General features: G+C 37.2%; 1 protein-coding gene across 7 annotated transcripts in view; it reads left to right on the top strand.

Annotated features, from left to right (window-relative positions):
- wwox (WW domain containing oxidoreductase) overlaps positions 1–22,936 on the top strand; it is a 177,627-nt gene that overhangs the window by 5,130 nt on the left and 149,561 nt on the right. For all 7 annotated transcript variants that reach the window (XM_046859322.1, XM_046859326.1, XM_046859323.1 and 4 more), the window contains exon 5: positions 7,204–7,310. In XM_046859322.1, coding sequence (XP_046715278.1) covers positions 7,204–7,310 — 107 coding nt within the window. The remainder of the gene's footprint in view (positions 1–7,203; positions 7,311–22,936) is intronic.

Raw genomic sequence — 22,936 nt, 5'->3', positions numbered from 1 at the left:
GTACAACATTTGGTTTCCTTTTGTTATATTTACATATTGATTGATTGAGTGATTGGGACAGAGAGACATATATACAATACACCCCCTCTATTATAGATAAAAGCTAATTTTTCTTTTTAGATCAGAATATAATTAAAAATAATTCTAGCTATTCTGGGTGCATTGTGATTTCCCCCCTCACATCTGTACAGTCTCCAGGTGGGTCTCTGTTGCTGTTCTCTGATAGTCACGGATGCCGCATGGGAGTTTCATTGCACTAATTACACTTTTTGTCCTGCGGTCTTATAGGTATTTTGATATAAATGTATGTACATATCACCTAGATATGACTAGTAGTTATTTTAATTGAGCACTTAGAAAATGCTTTCTTGAAAATCATTGTCAGTGGTTTCAAATGAAAATTTTTATTTTTAAAAAGGTATTTAATATTTCTGAGTAAACGAATTACTTCCTGGATATAGTGTAGCTTTTTTTATTTAAAAAATAATCACGTATGCTTTCAGCTTTTGCAGAACCGCCACTCATCATCTCGCAATCATGTTAGAATTAGGATAGTTCTTTATGTGTGTGGATAATCTAGGGAAAGTTTTCCCTTTAAATCCAATTCTATATATGACTTTTTAGTTTAGCTGCTTTTTTTTTGTTGTTTTTTTGTTTGTTTTATTATAGTATTGGTGTATCATTCATTAAATGTGGATGTGGATGGAAATGTGGATGTGGATAATGTGGATTTAGGCGTCTGTCTCTGTCTCCTGGTGTAGTGATTAGCTGGAAAAGTGGAAAAGCTTGGAGAAAACTTGTAAAGCATATAAAATTGAAAGACAGGATTCCGAAATCTCAATCAGAACTCAAGCTGCTATGTTTACTCCGTTTTTACCGCCTCTGATTATGGCTGTTCTCATATCTAGTGCATTTAAAGAGCAATTGCACAGACTTTTTTAGGAGAAAGTCACCAGTTCAAATCCCAGCATTGTGAAGCTGCTACAGTGGGGTTTTAGATGAACCTTTACAGCTGTCATATGAGCTGAGGACTGTTTATTATAGAGATCACACCAGTCTGTACCCAGGATCACTGATGAGGCTGATATTAGTAAAAATCTGATTGGAATTTTTTTTTGAACTAAAAATCTTTAAATAATAAAAAACTGAGATTATTTCTTTTTTTATATAATTTATTTGCTCCCGTTTAAAATTAGTTTTAAAGATCAGTTGCACGTGTTTGAGCCAACTCATATGGCTGCAGCATCAGTATCAGTACTAATAAAAAAAAAAAAAAAAGGTAGAGTGACATCATTGCTTTTACGTGTTGTTTTTTCTTTTTCTTTTTCATTTCGTCCCATCCCGCCCCTTTTTTCACTCCGGTTTGATCTTATGTGTGTGAACTCTGTATCGATAACAATTGACTGAGTGAGGAAATGGAATTTGAAGGGTCTTAATGTGCAATTCTTGTTAATAAATCACTTTATTGACACTTTATTGAATACTAGATCGAACTTTTATTGACATCAGATAAAAATTTCTTGGAACACGGCAAAACTGACGTATGGAACGTACACGAAAATTACAACTGGTGAATAAAGGTAGTAATATTAAATGGTGACTAGAACAAATGTGTTTAAGGCTTTTAAACTGAGGTGATGATAACCCCAATGGTATCTCACCCAGAACAGAAGTATTAAACTTGTGGGGGTATTTGTGACTTTTTCACTGTGTGTTAGTGTGTGTTAGTGTGTGTTAGTGTGTGTTAGTGTGTGTTAGTGTGTGTTAGTGTGTGTTAGTGTGTGTTTGTGTGTGTTTGTGTGTGTGTCTTTGTGTTGATGAGAGTAAATAAAAAAAGCAGTTCTCAAATTCAGACCCAGTGTGATGTGACAGAGTGGACTGGTGTGAGAGGATGCTGTGGGGGAAACGGTGACCGGCGAGAGTGGAGGGCATGATGAAAAATTGCGGTGGGAGTTGGCCATAGACGCTGGGGTCAAGGCTGGAGTGCGGGAGGAGGCGCAGGAGAGGTTGTACAAGGCAGTCGGGGGGGGCAGGACGAGCAGGGAGGTGTGGGTAATAGAACAGCATGAGGCTGCTCAGGTGGAACTTCTCACCACCCTCCAACCCCCCTGCCCCTGCCCCTCTCCAACTCCAGTAATTACAATCCATACATTTTACTTTGGCTCGTGACAACATCTTCCTGATCCAAAATGAAAGTAGAGTGTTATTAATGGAGGGAATTGGAGCTCGTCATAGACGCGCCATAGCGCCAGACTTTCCACCTAAACCCCAAAATATATATCAAACACCTGCTGCTCGGGAAAAAAAACCCCACTATATATTTTTGTATTTCAGCATTTTATATCATTACCTCAGTGTCCCAGGTTGCGTTGTGTAAAAGGAAGAACTTTAAAACACAGGTACAGACTGGTGCACTAAGCTCAAATTTACAATCCTTAATTCTTCCTTGGTTTTCTTTCTATGGAACCATTTACAGTTCTATGTGGAACTTTGTAAAGTGTCAGTAAAAGGAAAGAACCGATCAGTTTTCTTATAAAAAAACAAAAAACTCCTAAAACACAATATATGAAAAATTCAAAGAAGTCTTTTTTTTCTAAAAGTGTAATCATGCACAGTAAAGACATTAAAACTTTAAACTTTAGCCAGTTTATTTACTTTTTAATTTCATAATGATGCATAATATTGTGTGTAGCACCTTTCGTGCATAAAAATGCATAAATAAAGTGCTTCAATCATCAGATCAAAACTTAAAAAGAAGAAAGCAACAAAAAATGTACATGTACTAAAAGCAAGAACTATAAGGTAAAAACGTCGGGTATGATACATTGTCCACCATAATAAAAATGATGAAATACTATAATCGGATATAAAAGCGAAAACACAAAATACAATTAATATATTAACCAAAGGTTATTGAACAACTTAAATATTTGTTTTTTCATTTATTTATGGGAATATCTGTCAGCTGTCTAACTCCAATAGGCGAAAGGTGTCCAGATCCCTGCGACATAATGACTAAACACAGTTCCACCAATCCTCTTCAGATTTACATTTCAAGATGTCAGAAATGCAGCATTAGAAGTCCTCAAACTACTCAAATCTGGAACATATTTTGATCAACAGTCAGACGTGTATAATGGTGTAATTTATTACCTTAAAAAAAACAATATAATAATTTAAAAATCAATTAACAGGTAACCAATGCAAATGAAAAAAGGACAATGTGATTTCATTCTTCTGGATCTTTTGCTTAGGGACCCAGCAGTGGAAGCTTGGTGGAGCAGAGATTTAAACTCAGCACCTTCTGATCAGGAGTCCAACTTATTAAACACTGAGCTAACGCTTCCGAACAAACAAACAAAGTACTGTAGATATATAATTTTTATTTGTAGAACAAAATACATTTGAGATGTAATGTGTAGCAGTAGAACTGAACATGTCTTTTAGGGAAGTACCACAGCTTTTCTCATTCTTTTCTGCTTTGATTCACTCCATTAGTTTTCTTCTTTAAATCACAAAATCTAAAATCTGATCTAGATAAAAGCTATAAAATAAAGTGAATCAGCATGCAGTTTCTTATCCTCAACAAATCAAAATCATTTGCCTCTGCGACTGTTAATTAATCTTTTGTATGAATAAAAAAAACCTGACGAAATAGTTAAAAGAGATTGATTATTCATACATTATTTGCGAATAAAAGGGCTGTTTGTGCTGCATAGTGTTTGTGTGTGTAAGGAATATAATATCTAAGCAACAACAACAACCTTGCAATTAAATTGTGGGAATTTACTTTACTGCCGTCATTGATCAGGGCCAGTCATGGACGTTACCTAAATTAGTATAAATGATTTCTCTGTGCAAAATCAAGGAACTGTTGTATGTTGCTTTGTTTCACTTATCTTGGAAGTCGTGTCCAAGGATCAGGAAAATAAAATGTTTAGTTTAAAATGATTTCTAAAACGATTAAATCGCACAAACAAGAAACAGAAAGCAAAACTTTGGATTATATTCAACAGCGTAACACATCGTTTGTGTTAGTGGTCAAGTTGCGTTTCTCTATAAACAGCTGTCCCAGTACAGAGCAGGATATGGCCTGGAACAGACACAGCAGTAAACACACAATCTGACCCTTGGGCCAGTCTCAGTAACATCTCATCCCTTTATCGTTTCCATGCCTCCACCTCAAAGTCCATCTCAATTCCACTTGTACAAATGTCCCTTAATGTCAGAAAAAGCAATTACTGCTGAATAGTTTCGAATTGTCGCTTGTTTTTACTGCTTTTAATTCACCGTCGGCTCCCATTTGCATATCTAGCACTGGGTGATAATCCGCATCTGGCCGTGTATTGTGTGAACAGGACTGAGAGGCTGCCAGTAAAACCACATTATACAGATTTTTTTCCTTCTTCCTCGAGTTTCATTCTGATCTTCTGCTTGTTTTTCAGTGCAGTGGTAGTGGGAGGGTTGCACAGCATTTCTATGTTGAGGATCATTGTTTTTCCCCCCATCACCAGATTGCTCCTGTTGTTAAACATGTTCCAATTTGTTTCCCATTATGAAAATATCAGCGTTAATTAACTCGCGTTTCGAACCCAACAGCTGCCCCACTTGTTTTAAAGGGGTCAACTTTATCATTTTTCGTGACATCAGTTTTTGCAAATTTGACAGTCTGGTGTCTGTTTTTTTTGGGGTTTTTTTGTTTGTTTGTTTTAATGTCTTAAACACATGCTCTGGTTTTTCATGCCTATTTATTGATAAGGAAAGCGTTACGATTTCTTTCTTTATTTTCTATTTCTAGTGTAAAAATTCTCCATGGGGATGCGCACTGTTCTCTCCATTACTCCTAATAAGGTGTCATATAATTTAATTCCATGCTTCACTTGTCAGAGAGGAGCTCTTATCCGTCTCCAATTTTGAGTTTTAATGGATATTACTCTTTAGCACTCGTCTCACAATTAGGGCGTCTAGTTTGCCTTTTAATGAAAATCAGATTAAAACTTAATCGAATTAAAGTTCATTTTAATCCACCTATCGCACAGCAGACGCTCTGTCGTGTGGAATCTTGGTGACTCCCTGTCTGGCTTCATTTAGTTTACAAAGAAATGTGTAGGCAGCTTATGTAGAGCGTAGTAGTTTCTTTTTGTCATGCGCAGTGTAACACTCCTTAACCTCAGAGACACTGAACCTTCTGATAGAGCAGTTAATGTCAAAGGGCAACATTTGGAAGCTTATGGTATAAGACAAATATTATATGGACAAAAGTTTGTGAACACCTGATCATAAATTTTTATACATGCTTTTTGAATTTCTCCCATTTAGGCTCTGTTGCTCTTCAAATAATCAACACTCTTTTGGGGATCTTTGACTAGATTTTGGAGTTTTGACTATGGGGTTTTGCGCTCATTCACTTACAAGAACATTAGTAAAGTCTGATGTAGAGTGAGGAGACCTGGGGTGCAGTCTGCATCCCAATTTATCCCAAAGGTGTTCATTAAGCTCGCTTTGTGCACAAGGACATTGTCATGAACACTGAAATGCTCTCCATATTGTGCAATCAAAATTTAAATATGTGCAATACCATTTTTTTTTTTACTTATTTATTTCTGTATTTTTCTGTGCAATAATACTTTTTTTTTACATTAATTTTTCTTTATAAAAAATGTGCAATAACACTTTTTTATTTTATAATTTAATTTAATTTAATTTAATTTAATTTAATTTTTTAAAAATGTGCCACTGGAAGCTTCTGTCACCAAAAGTGACATTAGTGCAAACCTTCTTGTCAATAAAACTCTTTCTGTTTCTGATTCTTCTGATTCTGGAACAGGTTTGGGTCTTGAAGTTTAAGTCAATAAACAATTTAATGCTATCAAATCCAAAGAGATCCTATACAAATGTGTGCCTTAAACTTTGTGGTAACAGTTTAGAAAAGGACCACATCTGGCTGGAAAAATTGGGTGTCCCAATACGTTTAATCTAACTTGTGTGTGAAATCTGAAAAGATTTTAAGAGATGCCATTCATAATAGATGGTAGTTGTCAGGTGTGGTATTAAAATCAGAGTCGAGAGTGAGAGCGAAGAAGGGCAGACAAGGAAGAATTGAGCAAAGGTTTGACTTGTGCTGGACTGCCAGCTCTTCTCTCGGCCATGACAGTGTAATATGTTTTACAAGTGACACGGCAAAGGGCTTATTTCACAGTCTTTGGGAGCAGAGCAAACAGCTATCACGTGTGTGTGTGCTGCATGGGGGCCTTGCTTTATTTCGAACGACCTTCTCTTTAACTTAATTATTGTCTGACTTTTTTCCCCCACTGTTGGCCACCATCTCCAACTCTGTCTTATTCTCAGCTCTTCAAAACTCTAAATCTGATGCCCATTGTGTCTGCTAAAGTGCTGATACCAGCTTCAGGAAAAAAAACAAGAAAAAAAAACTTTAAACACACTTTGTGTAATCAAAGGGACAATGAAAACCAGCAGGTCAGCAAAACAACCCCAAACAATAGTACAAGGCTTTCCTTAAATAACCTTATTTATTTATTTTTTTATTGTATGTGAGATTTCAATATGATCATCCTCTTATGCCCAAGTTATTAGTTTAATTGGAGTTGAAAGTGGAGTATTTTAACCTTTTCTTGTGGCTTCTTTTGATTTTTTTTGTAAATATTATTGTATATTACTCATTGCTTGTATCTTTAGTGACAAAGCTGAAGTATGTCAGTCTTGTCAGTCAGGGGCATTGTCACGCTGGAACAGGTTTGGGTCTCATAGTACAAATGAAGGAAAAATTTTATGTTTCCGCCTCCAAAGAAACCCTATACAATTGTGCGCCTCGAGCTTTGTGGAGGAACCACCTCTGTGCTTGAAAAATCAGGTGTTCCAATACTTTTGCTTACAGTAAATATCCAAATATAGCAATAGAGAAGCTCATATCAACTTCTGAAGCCTCGATTATTTTTCATCAGTGGCGTAGGGCTGAAAGTGATGTGGAGATATTCACCCATTTTTACTTTGCATTCTCTTCTCCATTTTGTTCAGTTCCAAAAAATGAGGAAGAGCATAGGTTTTGCAGCAGTCTATAAAAAAAAGGACTAATTTTCTCTCTCTCTCTCTCTCTCTCTCTCTCTCTCTCTCTCTCTCTCTCTCTCTCTCTCTCTCTCTCTCTCTCTCTCTCTTACCCACTTTACATTTCTACAAACTTTACAGGTTTTGAGACAGCGAGGTCGTTCGCCCTTCATGGTGCCCATGTGATCTTAGCGTGCCGGAACAACGCTCGCAGCAGTAATGCAGTTAGTCGCATCCTACAGGAGTGGGTGAGTGTGTAAATGCTGCTCTGTATCCCAGAATGAAATGCGGTTATGCTGCATTGTCCTGTGATCGTTTATAAAAGGCATTGTGCAGCTGTGAAAGTGAATGAATTATTCTAAATGAAAAGAAAACACATTTTAATTGGGGTCAATTGCAAGTAAAAAAAAAAATGGTCAGAATTAATAAACACTTTTCATAAATAATCGTTCTGGTTCTATGCAGTTATTTTGACCCAATAGGTATTAATAGATTTTAATACCAGGCTAACTAAAGCTGCACAGAGGAAACAATTTCAAGTCTTTTTCCAGTCTGCGCCATGAGCTGATCTCTCTGATAGCCTGCGTTATTAGCGGAAGGCGAACGGAATAGCCGTCTGATAATTAACTCTGATTATTGCACTAATATTGTGGCACTCCTGACGCTCCCTTAGATTTATGACTGTGGGAAAATAAACAAATGAAATGTAGGAGCTGGAGCGTAAAGAATAAGCTATTACCAGTGCTGTAATTACAGCCGTCCCGAGACTGCGAATTAGTTGATTAATTACAGGATGTCGATAGATTACAGGGGAATCTAAAGCACTTTAGAGCGCTTGAAATATCTAATTGAACAAAGACACTCCTTGATGCTGTATAATTCTTCTGCTCTGACGGCCTGCATCAAGCCTTGTTTTAGTAAATGTAACTGCACCAAGACAACACACACACACACACACACACACACACACACACACTAGAACCAGCAGAAGAAACATTTATTATTAAAGTGGTGACATTAAATAAAAATTAAAAAAACTTTGTCATTACAATTCTTCTGAAAATCGGCCACGTTTGCGATCATTTTGAAGAACGACTGGATAAAAATATCCAGAATAGAGCTGATCATGCTGAGATTCTCATTTTCTGATTAAAAAACCCGGCATCTGATTTGACTCCCGCATTTCTGATATCCGAACATGAGTAATGAGAGCAGTAACATATTGAGTGACTGTGACTTGTGGCTACAGAACTATTTGAGCTATGTTATATAATAATAATAATCAATAAAATTAGGGTAATTTAATGTCTCCTGAACAAAAGAATATATATGTATGTGTGTGTGTGTGTGTGTGTGTGTGTGTGTGTGTGTATATGTGTGTGTGTGTATATATATATATATATATATATATATATATATATATATATATATATATATATATATATATATATATAATTAGAGAACAATTTATAAACAATTGAACAATTCTGAAATAACGTCATCTTCACTGCTCAACAGTTGAAGGAGTTTTTGTCCTGTCTATACCATGCTACCAGAACACCTTTTCCACAAAATAACTAAGGCATTAAAAAAAAAAAAACATTATTTTGCAGAAAACACACTGATCAAAATTAGAGAACAATGACTGTAGCATGGAAAAAGATTAAAACAAAATTTTCTGAAGGTTACAACAGTCAGCAATCAGTAGGAAGTGTACAGGCCTCTGCCCTGAATGACTTCAGCACATCTGCGGCCACAGGACAGCACTAGTCTCTTACACTGCTCTGGTGTGATTTTGGTCCACACTTCTTCCAGTCTCCTCCACAGTTCGGTGACTGTAGTGGGTTTCTTGGCCATAACTTTGTCACCAAGGATTTTCCAGAGGTTCTCTATTAGGTTGCGATCAGGACTCTGGGCAGGTCATGTCATTATTTCAATGTTTTCAGTTTCAAGGAACTGCTTTACTCGTTTTGCTGTGTGACATGGAGCGTTGTCCTGCATGAACACTGCGGGCTGATTGGGTGATGAACACAGGGAAGGAACCATATGTTGTTGAAGAAGGTTCTGATGAACATTTGCATTCACTCTGCCATGTAGCTGTATAAGAGGCCCAACCCCTGCTGCAGAAAACATGCCCCAAACCATGACACTTCCTCCTCCATTTTTCACTGACTTCTTTACACACTTTGGGTTCAGTCTTTCTCCAGTTTGTCGCTGAACATAATGTTTCCCATCAGACCCAAATAAATTAAACTTGCTTTCATCACTGAAGTGAACTTTGGACCAGTTCTCCTCTGTCCACACAACATGCTCCTCAGCAAAGCTTAGTCTAGCCTTTTGATTCTTTCTGCTAATGAGAGGTTTGGTCACTGCAGAGTGGGCTTTCAGTCCAAATGCTCTTAAACGTTGAGACACTGTATGATGAGACAGATCCTTACCCTGTTCAGCGCTGAACTGGTGAGCAATTCCAGCTGCAGTGTGGAAGCAACTGCCCATTGAGATCCTCTGCAGTATCCTGTCCTCTCTTGTATTTGTCTTCCGTGGACGACCAGCCTTCTTGGCGGACTTGAATAAGTTTGTGATGTTGTAAAGATTCAATATTCTTGAAATCACAGATTTGGAACGACTAACTTGTCTTGCTATGGCTGATAGGCTCATCCCTTTGGCCTTCATCTGGACAACCTGCTGCTGGAGGCTTTCAGTCACTTTAGAACGGCCCACCATCTTGCAGAGTCGGTGAAACTGGAAGTTAGGCTGGCAGTTAAATAGGGGTTGACAGATAATCAAGGAAATTAGCACTAGGTGCCAGATTAACACCAATAACTGGGAGGTAACTGAAAGTGTTCTCTAATTTTGATCAGTGTGTTTTCTGCAAAATAATGTTTTTTTTTTAAAGAATGCCTTAGTTAATTTGTGGAAAAGGTGTTCTGGTAGCATGGTATAGACAGGACAAAAACTCCTTCAACTGTTGAGCAGTGAAGATGACATTATTTCAGAATTGTTCAATTGTTTATAAATTGTTCTCTAATTTTGATCGTCAGGATATGTGTGTGTGTGTGTGTGTGTGTGTATATATATATATATATATATATATATATATATATATATATATATATATATATATACACACACTTAGCTCTAATACTTAATTCTGGGCTAAGTAATAGTTAGCTGTCAGCCAGAATTACATGAGGGGTTTGATTTGTGCTAAGTTGTATATTGCTGTGAATTTGCTGTGCAAATATATATTACTTGCCAAACTGTATTAGTAAGCAAATGCACACTAAAGCTGACTTCTCGTTTCGTTGTAGCATTATGGTGGGGTCTGATGGGTCGTGTTCGCAGCGTGCCCTTGTCATCACAGTAGATATTTTGCATCTTTGGTTGTTTTGGGTTTCTTGTATGGTGTCACAAAGCTGATGTTGACTTACTGTGTGTGTGTGTTTGTGTGTGCGGTGGGTTGCTGATTTCTACAAATGAAACTTTGCTGATCAGTAGAAAGGCATCGTAGTTTATTTTTAGAGTAGAATCCGGTTGCTTTTGGTCTGTACAGTGCTTTCCAGGTCACTGTATTATTCATGCAGATGTGCTTACCCACACATGCTTACTAATCACAGCATAGCTCGAATGTATAAAAACGTCGTCACTGATTCAGCCACTTCAAACATTCACGTTGACAGGAAATCAGAGGAATCCCACAGTCATGGATAACTCCCGGGTCACTTTTTTTTTTTTTTTTTGATTTTCCATTCCAAAATCCCCGAATACGATTTGCTTTAGTAATCGCCTCTAATTTGGTGTAATTATTAACTTATGGCTGTCAGCTTAATGCTTTCAGTTGCTGAACTAGGGGTCTTACAGAACACGTATTTGTAAGATCTTTTTTGGTATGGGGCTCTCAGTTCGGTACTGAAAGCAATCGTTTTTACATGCGGAACATAGTTAAAATCTCAGTTCCCTCAGGAACGTATTAAGTGGCACTTTTAGCATTTTTATTATTTTTTTAATTAAACTTGAAACCGTACACCACAATACCAGGGGTATATAAAAAAAAAGAAACTAGAGTAGTGCAGTGGGTACGTCTGCTCACTCCGTACCAGAAATACGATTTGTTCTGCGGCGAAATACGATTTGTGGTGCGTTTTTTTGCGCATGTGTGAAATCGCGGATACTTCCGTTTTTACGACGACCTCGTGATATTATTTTTCCTTTCCAAGAGTTTCTCTTATAGAAAGAAAATCCTGACAATTCCGCATATCCACGGAGTAAATGAATGAAGGATTTAAGGAATGTAGACAGGGTTCCCTGGTGGTCTAGTGGTTAGGATGCGGCGCTCTCACCGATGCGGCCCGGGTTCGATTCCCAGTCGGGGAAAACCAACCCCCGCCATTAGGGTTGCACAACTCTTAGTGTCGGTCCCAAGCCCGGATAAATGGGGAGGGTTGCGTTGGGAAGGGCATCCAGTGTAAAAACATGTGCCAAATCAAACATGCGGCTGGTCCGCTTTGGCGACCCCTAATGGGAGAAGCCGAAAGAAAGACATTTGTTGTTGAAATAAGTAGAACAGTAAAGTAGATCATATCTTTTCATTTATATATTATTTAAACCATGCAGGCATGTTATTTGGAATTGTTTTCAAAACATAAACAGTTGATGTGCACAAATACATTAATAAAAAATGACATGCAATTTTATGTAATGCATTTGTTCCCCCTAACTGTACCGAATTTGAAAAGAACCGTGTCTTAAAAACCAAGGTACGTACCGAACCGTGAATTTGTGTACCGTTACACCAATAGGACACGGGGAATAAAATACAAAATCTTTCTTTTTTTCCTTTTTTCAGTACACGAGCGTGGAGAAAAACGAGGGTACGCTATAACCGGTCATTGATGATCCAAATTCAGTTTATTACTTCAAAAGCCATCGTAGCATGATATCAGCAAGTTTGAACTACGAACATGTTCCCGGCTCGTCTCCTTATCTGAATAATTACAGATGGAACCGATTGCGTCGAATGGTACCAAGAGTTAATTTGTCCGACACGCTTATTTTGATTGGGTTAAGAAGAGAGAGGATAAATATTTGGATTAAGCCTGCATTAAGAGTTAGATTAAAGTTAGCGGTGCTTATGAAATTTGAGTTTTATGGTGTGTGTGTGTGTGACGTGGCCTGTAAATGAAAGTGAAGAATGAAACAGGTGTGTTATAAAGTATGAATAACAAAAACACAGAACTGTGAGGGGAAAAGTGTACTAATGCTGACACTGAGGGACAAAGAGTTGCTGCTCTGACTCAAGAAATTTAGGCCGAAAAACCCAAGCCTACAATTCACCCGAGGGACTGACATAATTCCTTATTAATAAAGAAATGGGGTTTTTATTTCAATTCTAGACCTAATAGCTGACTTAAGGGAGACTTTCTTTTCATATGCTGAGTTTGTCAGATGCAGTTCATGCTGTGCAAACACAAGACTTGTTCACGTTGTTGGGTGTGTGCAATGCTGATTGTTATCGTTTTGTAACTTTAATGCTGTGGCCTGATGGCTGACGTGTCAGTAGTAGTTCCCCTATGCTTGCTGAAGCTATGAGATGTGCAGAAGTGGGTTCTCAACAACACATTATCCACAAAGGTGAGTCTGTAGAGGTTTTTTTTTTGTTGCAATGGCTGGTATTTAGGCAATATTTAGATAAATGGAGGCCATCCTATCCTCACACCGACTGTTTCTCTGCCACAGAGGAAAGACTCCCAGGCCTTCTTATTGAAATAAAGGCTGGCGCTCGTACAAGAAAGCATCCTGGTGTTAGAAGTTAGAAGGAGTGAAACAGAATTATTATTTTGGTGATATCAGTGTGCTTCCTACATATAGTTTCATATTGAGTTGCATCAATATTTGCGCTAGGAGAATGATGCATATCCAGAGGCAGGTTATGCAAGTCATTAAGTAGTCATTTTAAACATGCCATTAAGAGTATAGAGATTATCTGTGTAGTTCACCAGTCTGGGGTTGCCAAATTTTTCGAAAATAGACCAGTTCATTAACATCTCGACCACCATGATTTTTCAACCGTAATACAACGTAACATACGTGGATGAGTCAAATAGTTTTTTTGGTTTTCAATTGTGTTTTGGTTTTCAAACATTAAGTATGTTTTTGTTATTTATGTCACATTTTGTGATTTCCGTTTGCCTCTAATTAAAGCCACAGACAATAATAATAAAAAAAATAAATATGTTGAATGAGAATATGGCGGGCAGCCTGACGTTTAGTATATTTCCTATATATCGCTCTGTATATACATTGAGTTGTAATTATCACATTAATCATTGCAAATTAGTTTCACGTAACAATATGGCTTCCAGCCTCATTATTATCGTTATCATTATCATTGCAGAATAGCACTTGATAAAGCACATGCTTATTATCTCATTAGTACCCTCTCATTATTAGATGAGTCCAGATGACAGTAAACTGAGGGTCATGATATAATAATGCCCCTAAAAAATATGTTATTTCAAGTAGGTTTTTTTTATCATCCATAAAAATATCTTTGCATAAAATAGCATCATGTGTCATTACATCTAAGAACATATATTTTGGTTACAATTGTCAGGGCTGGATTGAATACTATTTGCTTTCACTGTATTTCACTGATATCACACAAGACAAGAAAAGCTTATGGCCAGAATCATGTCAAATTGAGACACGCCTATATTTTAGGCTCCACCCCACACACACAGATGAGGTAGTGGTAGCTCAATGGGTAAGATGTTAGACATCTGATCAGAAGCTCATAAGTTTAAATCACAGCTTTGCCAAGCTGCACTGCTGGGCCCTTGAGCAAGGCCCTTAGCCCTCAAATGCTCATTTGTATTAATGAGATGAAAGTTGCTCTGGAGAAGGACATCTAATAAATGCCATAAATGTAAATGTCTGACTATCTCACTACACACACTTAAATTAACTCATACAGCTCATAGTTATCACCTTTGCACCATACAAATCAACAGCTGCTTTAATGCTACCTGGAGAAATGCATGCAGAGGGATGTTCAGAAAACAAAACCTTATGTGAAATCACTGCTTATTATTATTTCTTTTATAAAAATAATATTTGTATTGTATTATATTATTCATATAATTAATAATATAATATCTTATTATTATTTGTATATAGCAATTCACAAACTTCTTATTTATTTTTTTGTATCTGAATTATTTGGACAAACGAAGCAAAACCTTCAATAATTCATGGCATGGTGATCAAAAGAAGTAGATTTTATTCCATGCTCAAATTAATTTTACATATGATGCAAAGTTTTTTAGGATGAATTTTTTATTACCTTGATTTCACTGAGATGCTCAGCAGAATTGCTATTCATTTATGTAATTTTGCAAAAAACAAACATTTGAAAGTAAATGGTGTTTACTATAATAATGAAATGTGGTGTATTTTAGAATATCTGCCTTAGCCAGGAAGGTTTTATTCATTGGGTCTTGGCTTGTATTTGTAATTTACATTTAAGTCATTTGTGTGAGAGGGATGAGTGAGGAAGATGCATTACACCGCACTGTTATTTTAAAGCAAACTGACACCATAAATGAGGGTCAAACTGGTGGTTAATATTAGTGTTTATGTGTGTGTGTGTGTGTGTGTGTGTGTGTGTGAGTGAGAGACAGAGAGAAGAGAGAGAAATTTAGTTTTCTTGATTGCCTGTAAAATTCTACCTAACTCTGATTCATGATCCCCTGAGAGATGTTTAGTAGCGTCTCTGGGGGAAATGCGTTTCTGATCAAGGCTCATCGCCGTTGACCGAAAGAACTTTTTTTTTACATTTTCTCCCTGATTTTCAGCATGTTTGCCGTTTTTTTTTACTGACGTCAAAACTGCTAAGGAGGCACTTTGTGATCATGCTAATTGCCCACCTAGCCTCGTGTTACCATTTATTCATTGTTTTTGCAGAATTCTATTTCCAATCAAGAGGAAAATTAACAAGGCCGGTGCAGCTAAAGTGGTGTTGCGTTTATTAGGATGTGCTTTGGAACCAATTAGGGGGAACGCCGCTGATCCGCAGAGGTTTACTGAGCGAGTGAGTGGAGAAAAGATCAACCTTGTGATGTTTAAAATGTGCATGAACATCGAGGCAGACAGACGGGCCATTGTAATTAGATAAGTGACCGTGTTTAACTTTCCACTGGCAACACTCTTCTGAATACAGTAGCCGGTTATTAGACTGATTTTTTAATTTTTTTTCTGTTTAATTGTTTTGAGGGCAGGACATCGAGTGCTATGAACAGACTACATAACGAAAATAACCAGCAGCAAGCATCTGGACATGCGCTCTAGTGGAACAGAATCGACAAGAAAGTGGTGGTTAACTTTCTGGTTGTATCAGAGCCTGCAGAAGAATATGCAAAAAATCCAAGCGAGGGTTTAAGCGTTCACCTGCTATAATCAGACAACATGACAAGGGGATACGTTTAGAAGAGGTGCCTCAATCTGTGTAAGCTACTGAGCTCACGTCACAGAGCATCAACTTACGTCAAGTTGTCGGCTGCACTGGATGCTGGCCTTGGTTGTAGCCAACGGTTGGATAGAAAAAGGAAAAGCATTGAATGCTGACAACTTAAAGAATGATGCTAATTGTGAAAGGGTTTTTATGCACTATTGGGGTTGGTGGGACTTATTATTGCACTTTGGAGAGAAAAAAAAATTGGAAATATATATTATTTAAAATATTCAGAGTTTGCATGTTATCCCAATACATGTGTGTTTTCCACTTACTATTCACACACATGCACTGACATTTCCAAATATTATGGAATTAGGTGTGTGCACATGCAGTTGTGCAAGTGTAGAATTAGCATTTTGGACGATGGATGAGAGGATGTAAGAGGGTCTTGTCATTTGTTTAATAATGCGTAATAAGAGTTTTTATCCTATGTACTGTGTATGTACTGTAGTCTTTATTCATAAAGATGCAGTATGTTTTGCTTCATAGCTACACATCTGTTATGTAAATAATTAGCAATTATTTGGAACAATTTTATACATTTCTTATTGTACATGCAATGTTTTTGTATTTTTGTATACATCTACCATATATATTAACGTGTTATGATTTTTTGGGGGGTAAAATTTGCTCACATCATACATTCGTCACACCTTAAAGAACACAAAACTATTATTATTAAAATGTGCCTGACATGTATTTATGACATTTAATAAAAAAAACTATATTGACTAAATGTAATAAGTAGAAATGTTTATTTCTTTAAAATAATATATTAAATAATATTAATACTAATAACATGTAGAAATTAACACAATTTGTTATGACAGAGTTATTATTTAAGCCTGTCCAAACTATTGGCCATGAAATATAATGTAATTTTTTTTTATTATTAACTAAATTGTATTTGTTAAAGCGACACTGCAGTCTCTTGATACTACTTAACATGAAAGTGTAGCTTATTTATTCTTCCTCAATAGTTTGCATAACATGGGTTTAATAAAGTGTGTATTGCACACAATCACAACTAATAATGTGATAATGACTCAGTTCCAGTTAACAGATGTGCAGTTATGCAGCAGTACCTGCCGTAATTAATAGTTTTGATAATACAAGGATCTAATTTTGTGCTTTATTAAACAATTCCAAATGAAACCTTTATTAACTTCTTTAACTCTAAGAAAATTAATTAACTTTAAATAGTGCTTTAAAAAAATCTAGTGGTAACCAGAAGATGCTTTTCATTTATTCCAGGACAATGAGTTTTAAGCCATTGTTGAATTACTGAAATGCACATTTCTGTAACAATAAAAAACGTAGGCTGTGCTTGTTTTACAGCAAAAAAATGACAGGAAGCTTAATTTTTTTTTTATTAAACAAAACAAAAAAAACCTATGTAGATGTAGAACCACAAGCTGTCAATGAAACTGGGAATTGGGACAGCTGAAATTGGGTCAGCTATAATTAACACTTCTCAATAAAGCCATCATGATGCAGTAGGATAGTGACTAATCAGTCTTTTATGTGGTATACATAAACATCAAAACTGTGCATTTATTGTTGTACAGGTCTGATCTTTGTTGTACAAGTGTATGTCCAATCACAGCTGTACAAGTACATGTCTGATCACTGCGTGTGTAGATGATCTTTTTCTTGGGATAGACTCCACTGCACCTTGTCTTATGGATGCTCAATAATACGTGTGGTGTTCATTAATAAAATAAATACTGTAATCCTGTACAGATCTTATATAGATGTATAGAATAAATAAAATATAACATTATATAGCATAACAATGAAATTCCTCGCCTGGCAAATGTATTTCCCTTGACTATAAATAAATTAAATATATATTCAAATATAAGTATGTAAAAAAATCTAGTACTTTTGTAATCGTGTACCTTTTAAAAATAAAATAAAAATAAAAAATTTGCCGCTCTAACCATTCTGAATGTGGCAAGCAAAAAGAGAGAGCAACAAAGCCTGATCTGGTTGTACTGTATATGCTAATTCACTGGCTAACCAGTTTACCTTTGTAGAGGAATTTGAAACGTTCAGCACTTCGACTGCATAGCTGTGAAGTTATTTCAGCTAGGCTGTTCAATACCAGGGTCTTTAATTAAGCGTCGAAGTTCACCCCTCGTAATATGTGGTAATTGTTTCCAGTTGTTGTAAAGCAACCTTGAGTGTACCTCTACTTTCATGAGAGAAAGATTAATCAATAGGTGATTTTAGCGCCGATCCCTCGAACTCGATCTGTATCTGCAACGCGAGGCCTGATTTTGGTGCTTGAATCTTTTTCTCCGTGTGTATTTTGTTCACAACTGGTGGTATTTTTTTGTTTTGTATTTTGTTTCATTATGATTTATGGGACAGTGTGTCTGAAGCACGTGCACCCCTTTGGTTGCCATATGGGACCGAAAAGCACCATTGTACTTCCAGGACTTGTTCAATTGGCCCTCACTGAATGCTGAAATCTGCATCTTTTGCTAAATTTGGATCTCCGTATAGACGGATACACAAGGGCAACTTTGAACCACAGTTGGTCAAAATTATGTACTTGTATTCATACGACAACTGTTCTGTGCCAGCCCATTTGTGTTCTAGCTAATGATACACTTGTGTAGGTTCCACGGGTTTACCAGGCTTAAAAGTATTGCTTTGTCTAGCATTTTAAACAAGTGTTCAAGACCATGCTGCTGGAGGGCCAGTTGTGCCCATATGGTCATGAAATACCAAATTAAGTTTCATCCTGAAGACTAGTGTTTGTTTCACTACCTGAATAGAGTGTGCAAGTTTTTTGTGATCTGGCAGGAGCTGTGTACTGTGGTCCTGGAAAATCTGACCTACTGCTTGACACCTTTAGGCTTTTGGAAAAATTAACAAATGTACCACACATAGATTTATTTAAAAAATGTTTTTGCTGCCCAGGAAAATCATTACCTTTGCTAAAACCAAACCGTCCTCACAGAGCACCATAACAGGTGACTGTTAACAAAGCTGCCACACACAAATATGCTAACAACACACACTAACAGCTCAATGCTATTGAGTAAAAAGTCATTTATGCTTGCCTGTTGCATTATGTCTCTCTGTTTTTTTTCTTTTATTAAGAGTGCCCAAATATTAATATCTATAGAAGCTGAATGAAACCAGAATCAGACATAATACAAAAAAAATAAATCAGTTACACTTTGAAATTTGAATGATTGCATTGATCATCATATGTTTTCTAAGAAAATAAGATTTCTATTTGCTTTGATGCCAAAAAAAAAGAATTAATTTAACTGCACAGCTTTAAGTTATTATACTTTATCATTGTCTTTTCTGAAGCATTATGCTAATTATAACCGCTAGACCAGTGTGAGCTATTGCATGTTCTGCAGTCAGAAAGTGGTGGATAGTAACAAAGTAAATGTAGATTGTTACTGTACATAAGTAGCCTTTTTTGCATATATGTACTTTACTGACGTATTTACATTTAGGGAGGCTTTTACTTTACTGCATTTCAAAGTCAAATATCTTACTACATTTTTGCGAAATCAGTTGTTCCTTTTTATTTATGAGTTCATTAAAACCTAACTGGTCAAGCACACGGCAATCCACCAATCAGGGTGGAGCTCACGGTCTGTTTTGGGCTCATGTTCATTTTAATAGATATCAATCAGTGTTTGACTCATAAATTTCATTCTATTAATAGATTGTTGTGCTGAGAGTAACATTAGTCATTTTATATAAACTGTTTAAGCAATTTAGCAGTTGATTAAGCAAAGAGTCTTGTAACGAAAATGATAATAGGATAATGGAATCATAGTACTTTGGATGCTTACCGTATTTTTCGGACTATAAGCTGCTACTTTTTTCCCACGTTTTGAGCCCGCGGCCTAAACAGCGAAACGGCTAATTTATGGATTTTTCCTGGGTTTTTCCCGGTTTCACAAACTTCAAGCCAAAAAACTGAACCCCATAACATTAGACCAATGAAATTTCCAAACGGAAACGAAAAAATGCACCTCATCTGTGTTCCGAGCTGCACGGCTTCGGGAGAAAAAACGTTTTTCTTAAACGCATGACGATGCCAAAAGAAAAACTCCCGAGAGAAATTGTTGTGAAAGGAAGGAGGAAGACAGTGAACAATGACTTTCTTGGTAGGCTACTGTTTAGATACAAGCCGTTGTAACGCGTTGAGTCTGGGTGAAGGAAGAGCTCGCTAACTCCAGTTGCAGCAGAAATCATATAAGCTCAGACAGGTTTCCAAAACTCGTGCTTTTTTATTATTCCTGGCAACAGCGTTACGGGTTAGTCAAAAAAACTTAGAAATGAGCATCAAAAAATAATAAGGACATATTCCTCTGTCTTGCACACATGCAGTAATAGCGGAAAAATGCGGCGGCAGGCTATTCCCAAAATACCGCTATGCTCCTAACATATTTCACCCGTTACACCATGTAACAGACACTGTCTTTCGTTAAAGCCTGTGTAAAGTTCATTAGTTTCAATGTAGACATTGTAGACGGCTTATAGACAGGTGCGGCTTATTTATGTTTAAAATAAAAATCTTTGTCAAATTCAGTGGGTGCGGCTTATATATGGGTGCGCTTAATAGTCCGGAAATTACGGTAAGTACTTTTGAAGGCGAATAATTAGTGAAAGTTTAAAGGGCAGCTGGAGTAATATTTTATCGAGTATATCTCTGCTTTAACTCAAGTACATGGATTGTGTACTTCATCCACCACTGCAGTCAGATTATGGACTAAAAACGAACAAAAGGCCTTTTTTTTGCAACTGTGGAAGTTGTGTTTTGTATTGCAGTTTAAGAAAGACAGCGATGGATACAAGCCTTGCTTAGATTTCTCAGCTTGCATTGCATGGATTTTATCAAATGAATCATGGGACAGCGGTTTGTTGGTTAAAATTATTCATGGTGAACAATTTGAACAAGTTGTCTGGTGCCGCTTTATGACACGGCGCCATTAATCACAGGCGTGTTAGCGCACCATGTACGCGCATCATCACTGCACGTGTGAACCATAAACATGAGATTACATAGAATACATTTGCATTTCTATTTACTTCATGATTCCTTTGCTTGAGCTTGTTTACAGGAATTATGTTCAAAACGTTTTAAACTTTTTTTTCGGCCTCGTTCTTTGACACATTAATTGCAAAAAAAAAAACCAACCCTGAACATTGGAATGCATTTAGCTAGAAAAGTTCTGCTTGCTCGTATTGCTGGTTGAGGGAACTACTGTTTGTGACTGTTTTCACAAACACACACACATACCAGCACATAGTGGTTTTTAAATGTAGTGCAGCTTAGCAGAGCTGTGCTCAGGGAACAGGGCTTCTGCTGGTCTGGGACTCTGTCTTAATCTATCCATTCCCCTCTCCACTAACACACACATTAAAGCAATATTGCTCTCCTGTCCCCAGCAGACCTCAGACACAATAACCACACTTGCTCCTAGGAAAACCCACCCAAATACTTCTGACACCTCGGGGCTCCCTCGGTGCTCCTTGGGTACAGCCACAGGTCAAATCAGAGTGAAAGTTTCCGTTTTTTTTTTTTCCTCCCTCCTTTTGCACCTTTTCCTTTTTATTTTTTATCTCCCAGTGCCCTGGCGACAAAATGAGGGCTTAACTTGTAATGTGCTGTACAGGTCCCTTGGTGGTTGTTGATTGTTTAGTGCTGGGAAATTAGAGGGCTGCTAGCCAGGATTGTCCTTTCTGAGCTAAGGCTATAGGAACTCGCCTATTCTTGTTCAGCTGCACTGCAGAGGCTGAGTCTCGGTCAAGAGACAATGGTGTTCAATACTTTATTCAGAAATTTTGGAACACCGTTGCTAAGAGAGTCACACTGGCAGGTTGAAAGAGATTTTCCTAAAGCGAAGAAAAGCACACAGTGCAAAAGATTTTCTGTCCCGTTCTTGTAAAAATCCTATACAGTAAACCAAAAGTCTGTAGTAGTTTCTTTCAGATTGAATTGGTTCTTTCCTTTCATCAAGTTTGTAATTTCTTTCCTTGTGCTCCTTCTCCTGGCTCCTGACACATGTTAATGGGCAGTCGCATTTCTCAGTGATGTCAGCCTGGTGGGAGAGCTTCTCTCTCACCAACTGAGCTCTCCATCCTGGCCCTGAAATAAAACAGCCTCATTTGTCCTCCCTCCTTGGCTTCCTAGTTGAAGCTTTGGCCGGCTTGTGAGCGAGTGCCTGTCTGCTTCTATGAATCCTTCACCAGGCCATGACAGATAGTTTGTGTTTATGCAGTGCTGGACTCGTGCATAATAAGTCTTTTGGAATAAATTGCATATTGTCATATAGGCCTGATTGTGTGATTTGTCTTTAGATTTTGGTACATTCATGCCTTCTAGAGAGAGTGTGTCATGTGCACTGACCTCCATTTACAGCTCTTTTTTCTTCAATACAACACTGACGTACTAAGAGGCACTCTCTTTCTTTTTTCCAGTCCTATACACAGTTTATATAGTATGGTCACCATAATGTGATGCTAATTTATTGCCCTTGTGACCGAGGACAGCAGATGACAAATTTCAGAATGTTTTAAGATTAAAATCAGCATGACCACTGCTACGATATTCACCTCAAAGCCACCAGGAGTACAAAACTCACATGGCAGTTTCAAATATGTTCGTGGCAATAGCAGTATGTACTGTACATTCTTCACTGATTCAGATTAAATGTAACATTAGCAGTCTTAAGTCTTGTACAGTAATCTGCAAACCTACCATACACCACTTCTCTTTAGTTCTTCAGTTATTATAATGTATCTTGTACAATCTTAGAAGAAAGCTGCAGTCACACAGTTTGAAACCAGCTTGTCTGAGACAATGTATATATGTGCAGAGTTTTGAGAGGACTTGTGTTATATCTATTCAAAAAATATATATTCAATTGTTTGTATCACAGTCTGATATTTCTTCAGAAGTTTTCTTTGTGCTTCTGCGTTACCTGGGCCTCTACAATGTGCTCTTTTATTTATTTAATTGTTTATTTTGTTAGAGCACCTCTTCCGCTGTACAGATAGAGCCTATGGGCTGAGGAGGAGCTGTAAAGTGGATAGATTGCCCTCACAGCCTCTGTCTTCCTTTATTGGCTGCGGTAATTGACATATCCTTGTCATTTATAATCATCTGTGCGTCGCTCGAAAGTTAATTGCTTCCCCCTCTGCATTTGCATGAGGCTCACCTCTGAAGGGCACAGCTACCCATTAATATTGTGTCATGATGAATTATCACAAATAAAGCCCAACATATTGATTAATGATGGTTGCCGTTCGCTCTCACTCTTTTACTAAAAAAAACAGGTTAGGTAGAGAAAGAGAGAGAGAGAGAGAGAGAGAGAG

Source organism: Silurus meridionalis, chromosome 10, assembly GCF_014805685.1.
Source record: "Silurus meridionalis isolate SWU-2019-XX chromosome 10, ASM1480568v1, whole genome shotgun sequence".
NCBI lineage: Eukaryota > Metazoa > Chordata > Actinopteri > Siluriformes > Siluridae > Silurus > Silurus meridionalis.
This window is presented reverse-complemented; position numbering and strand designations above follow the sequence as displayed.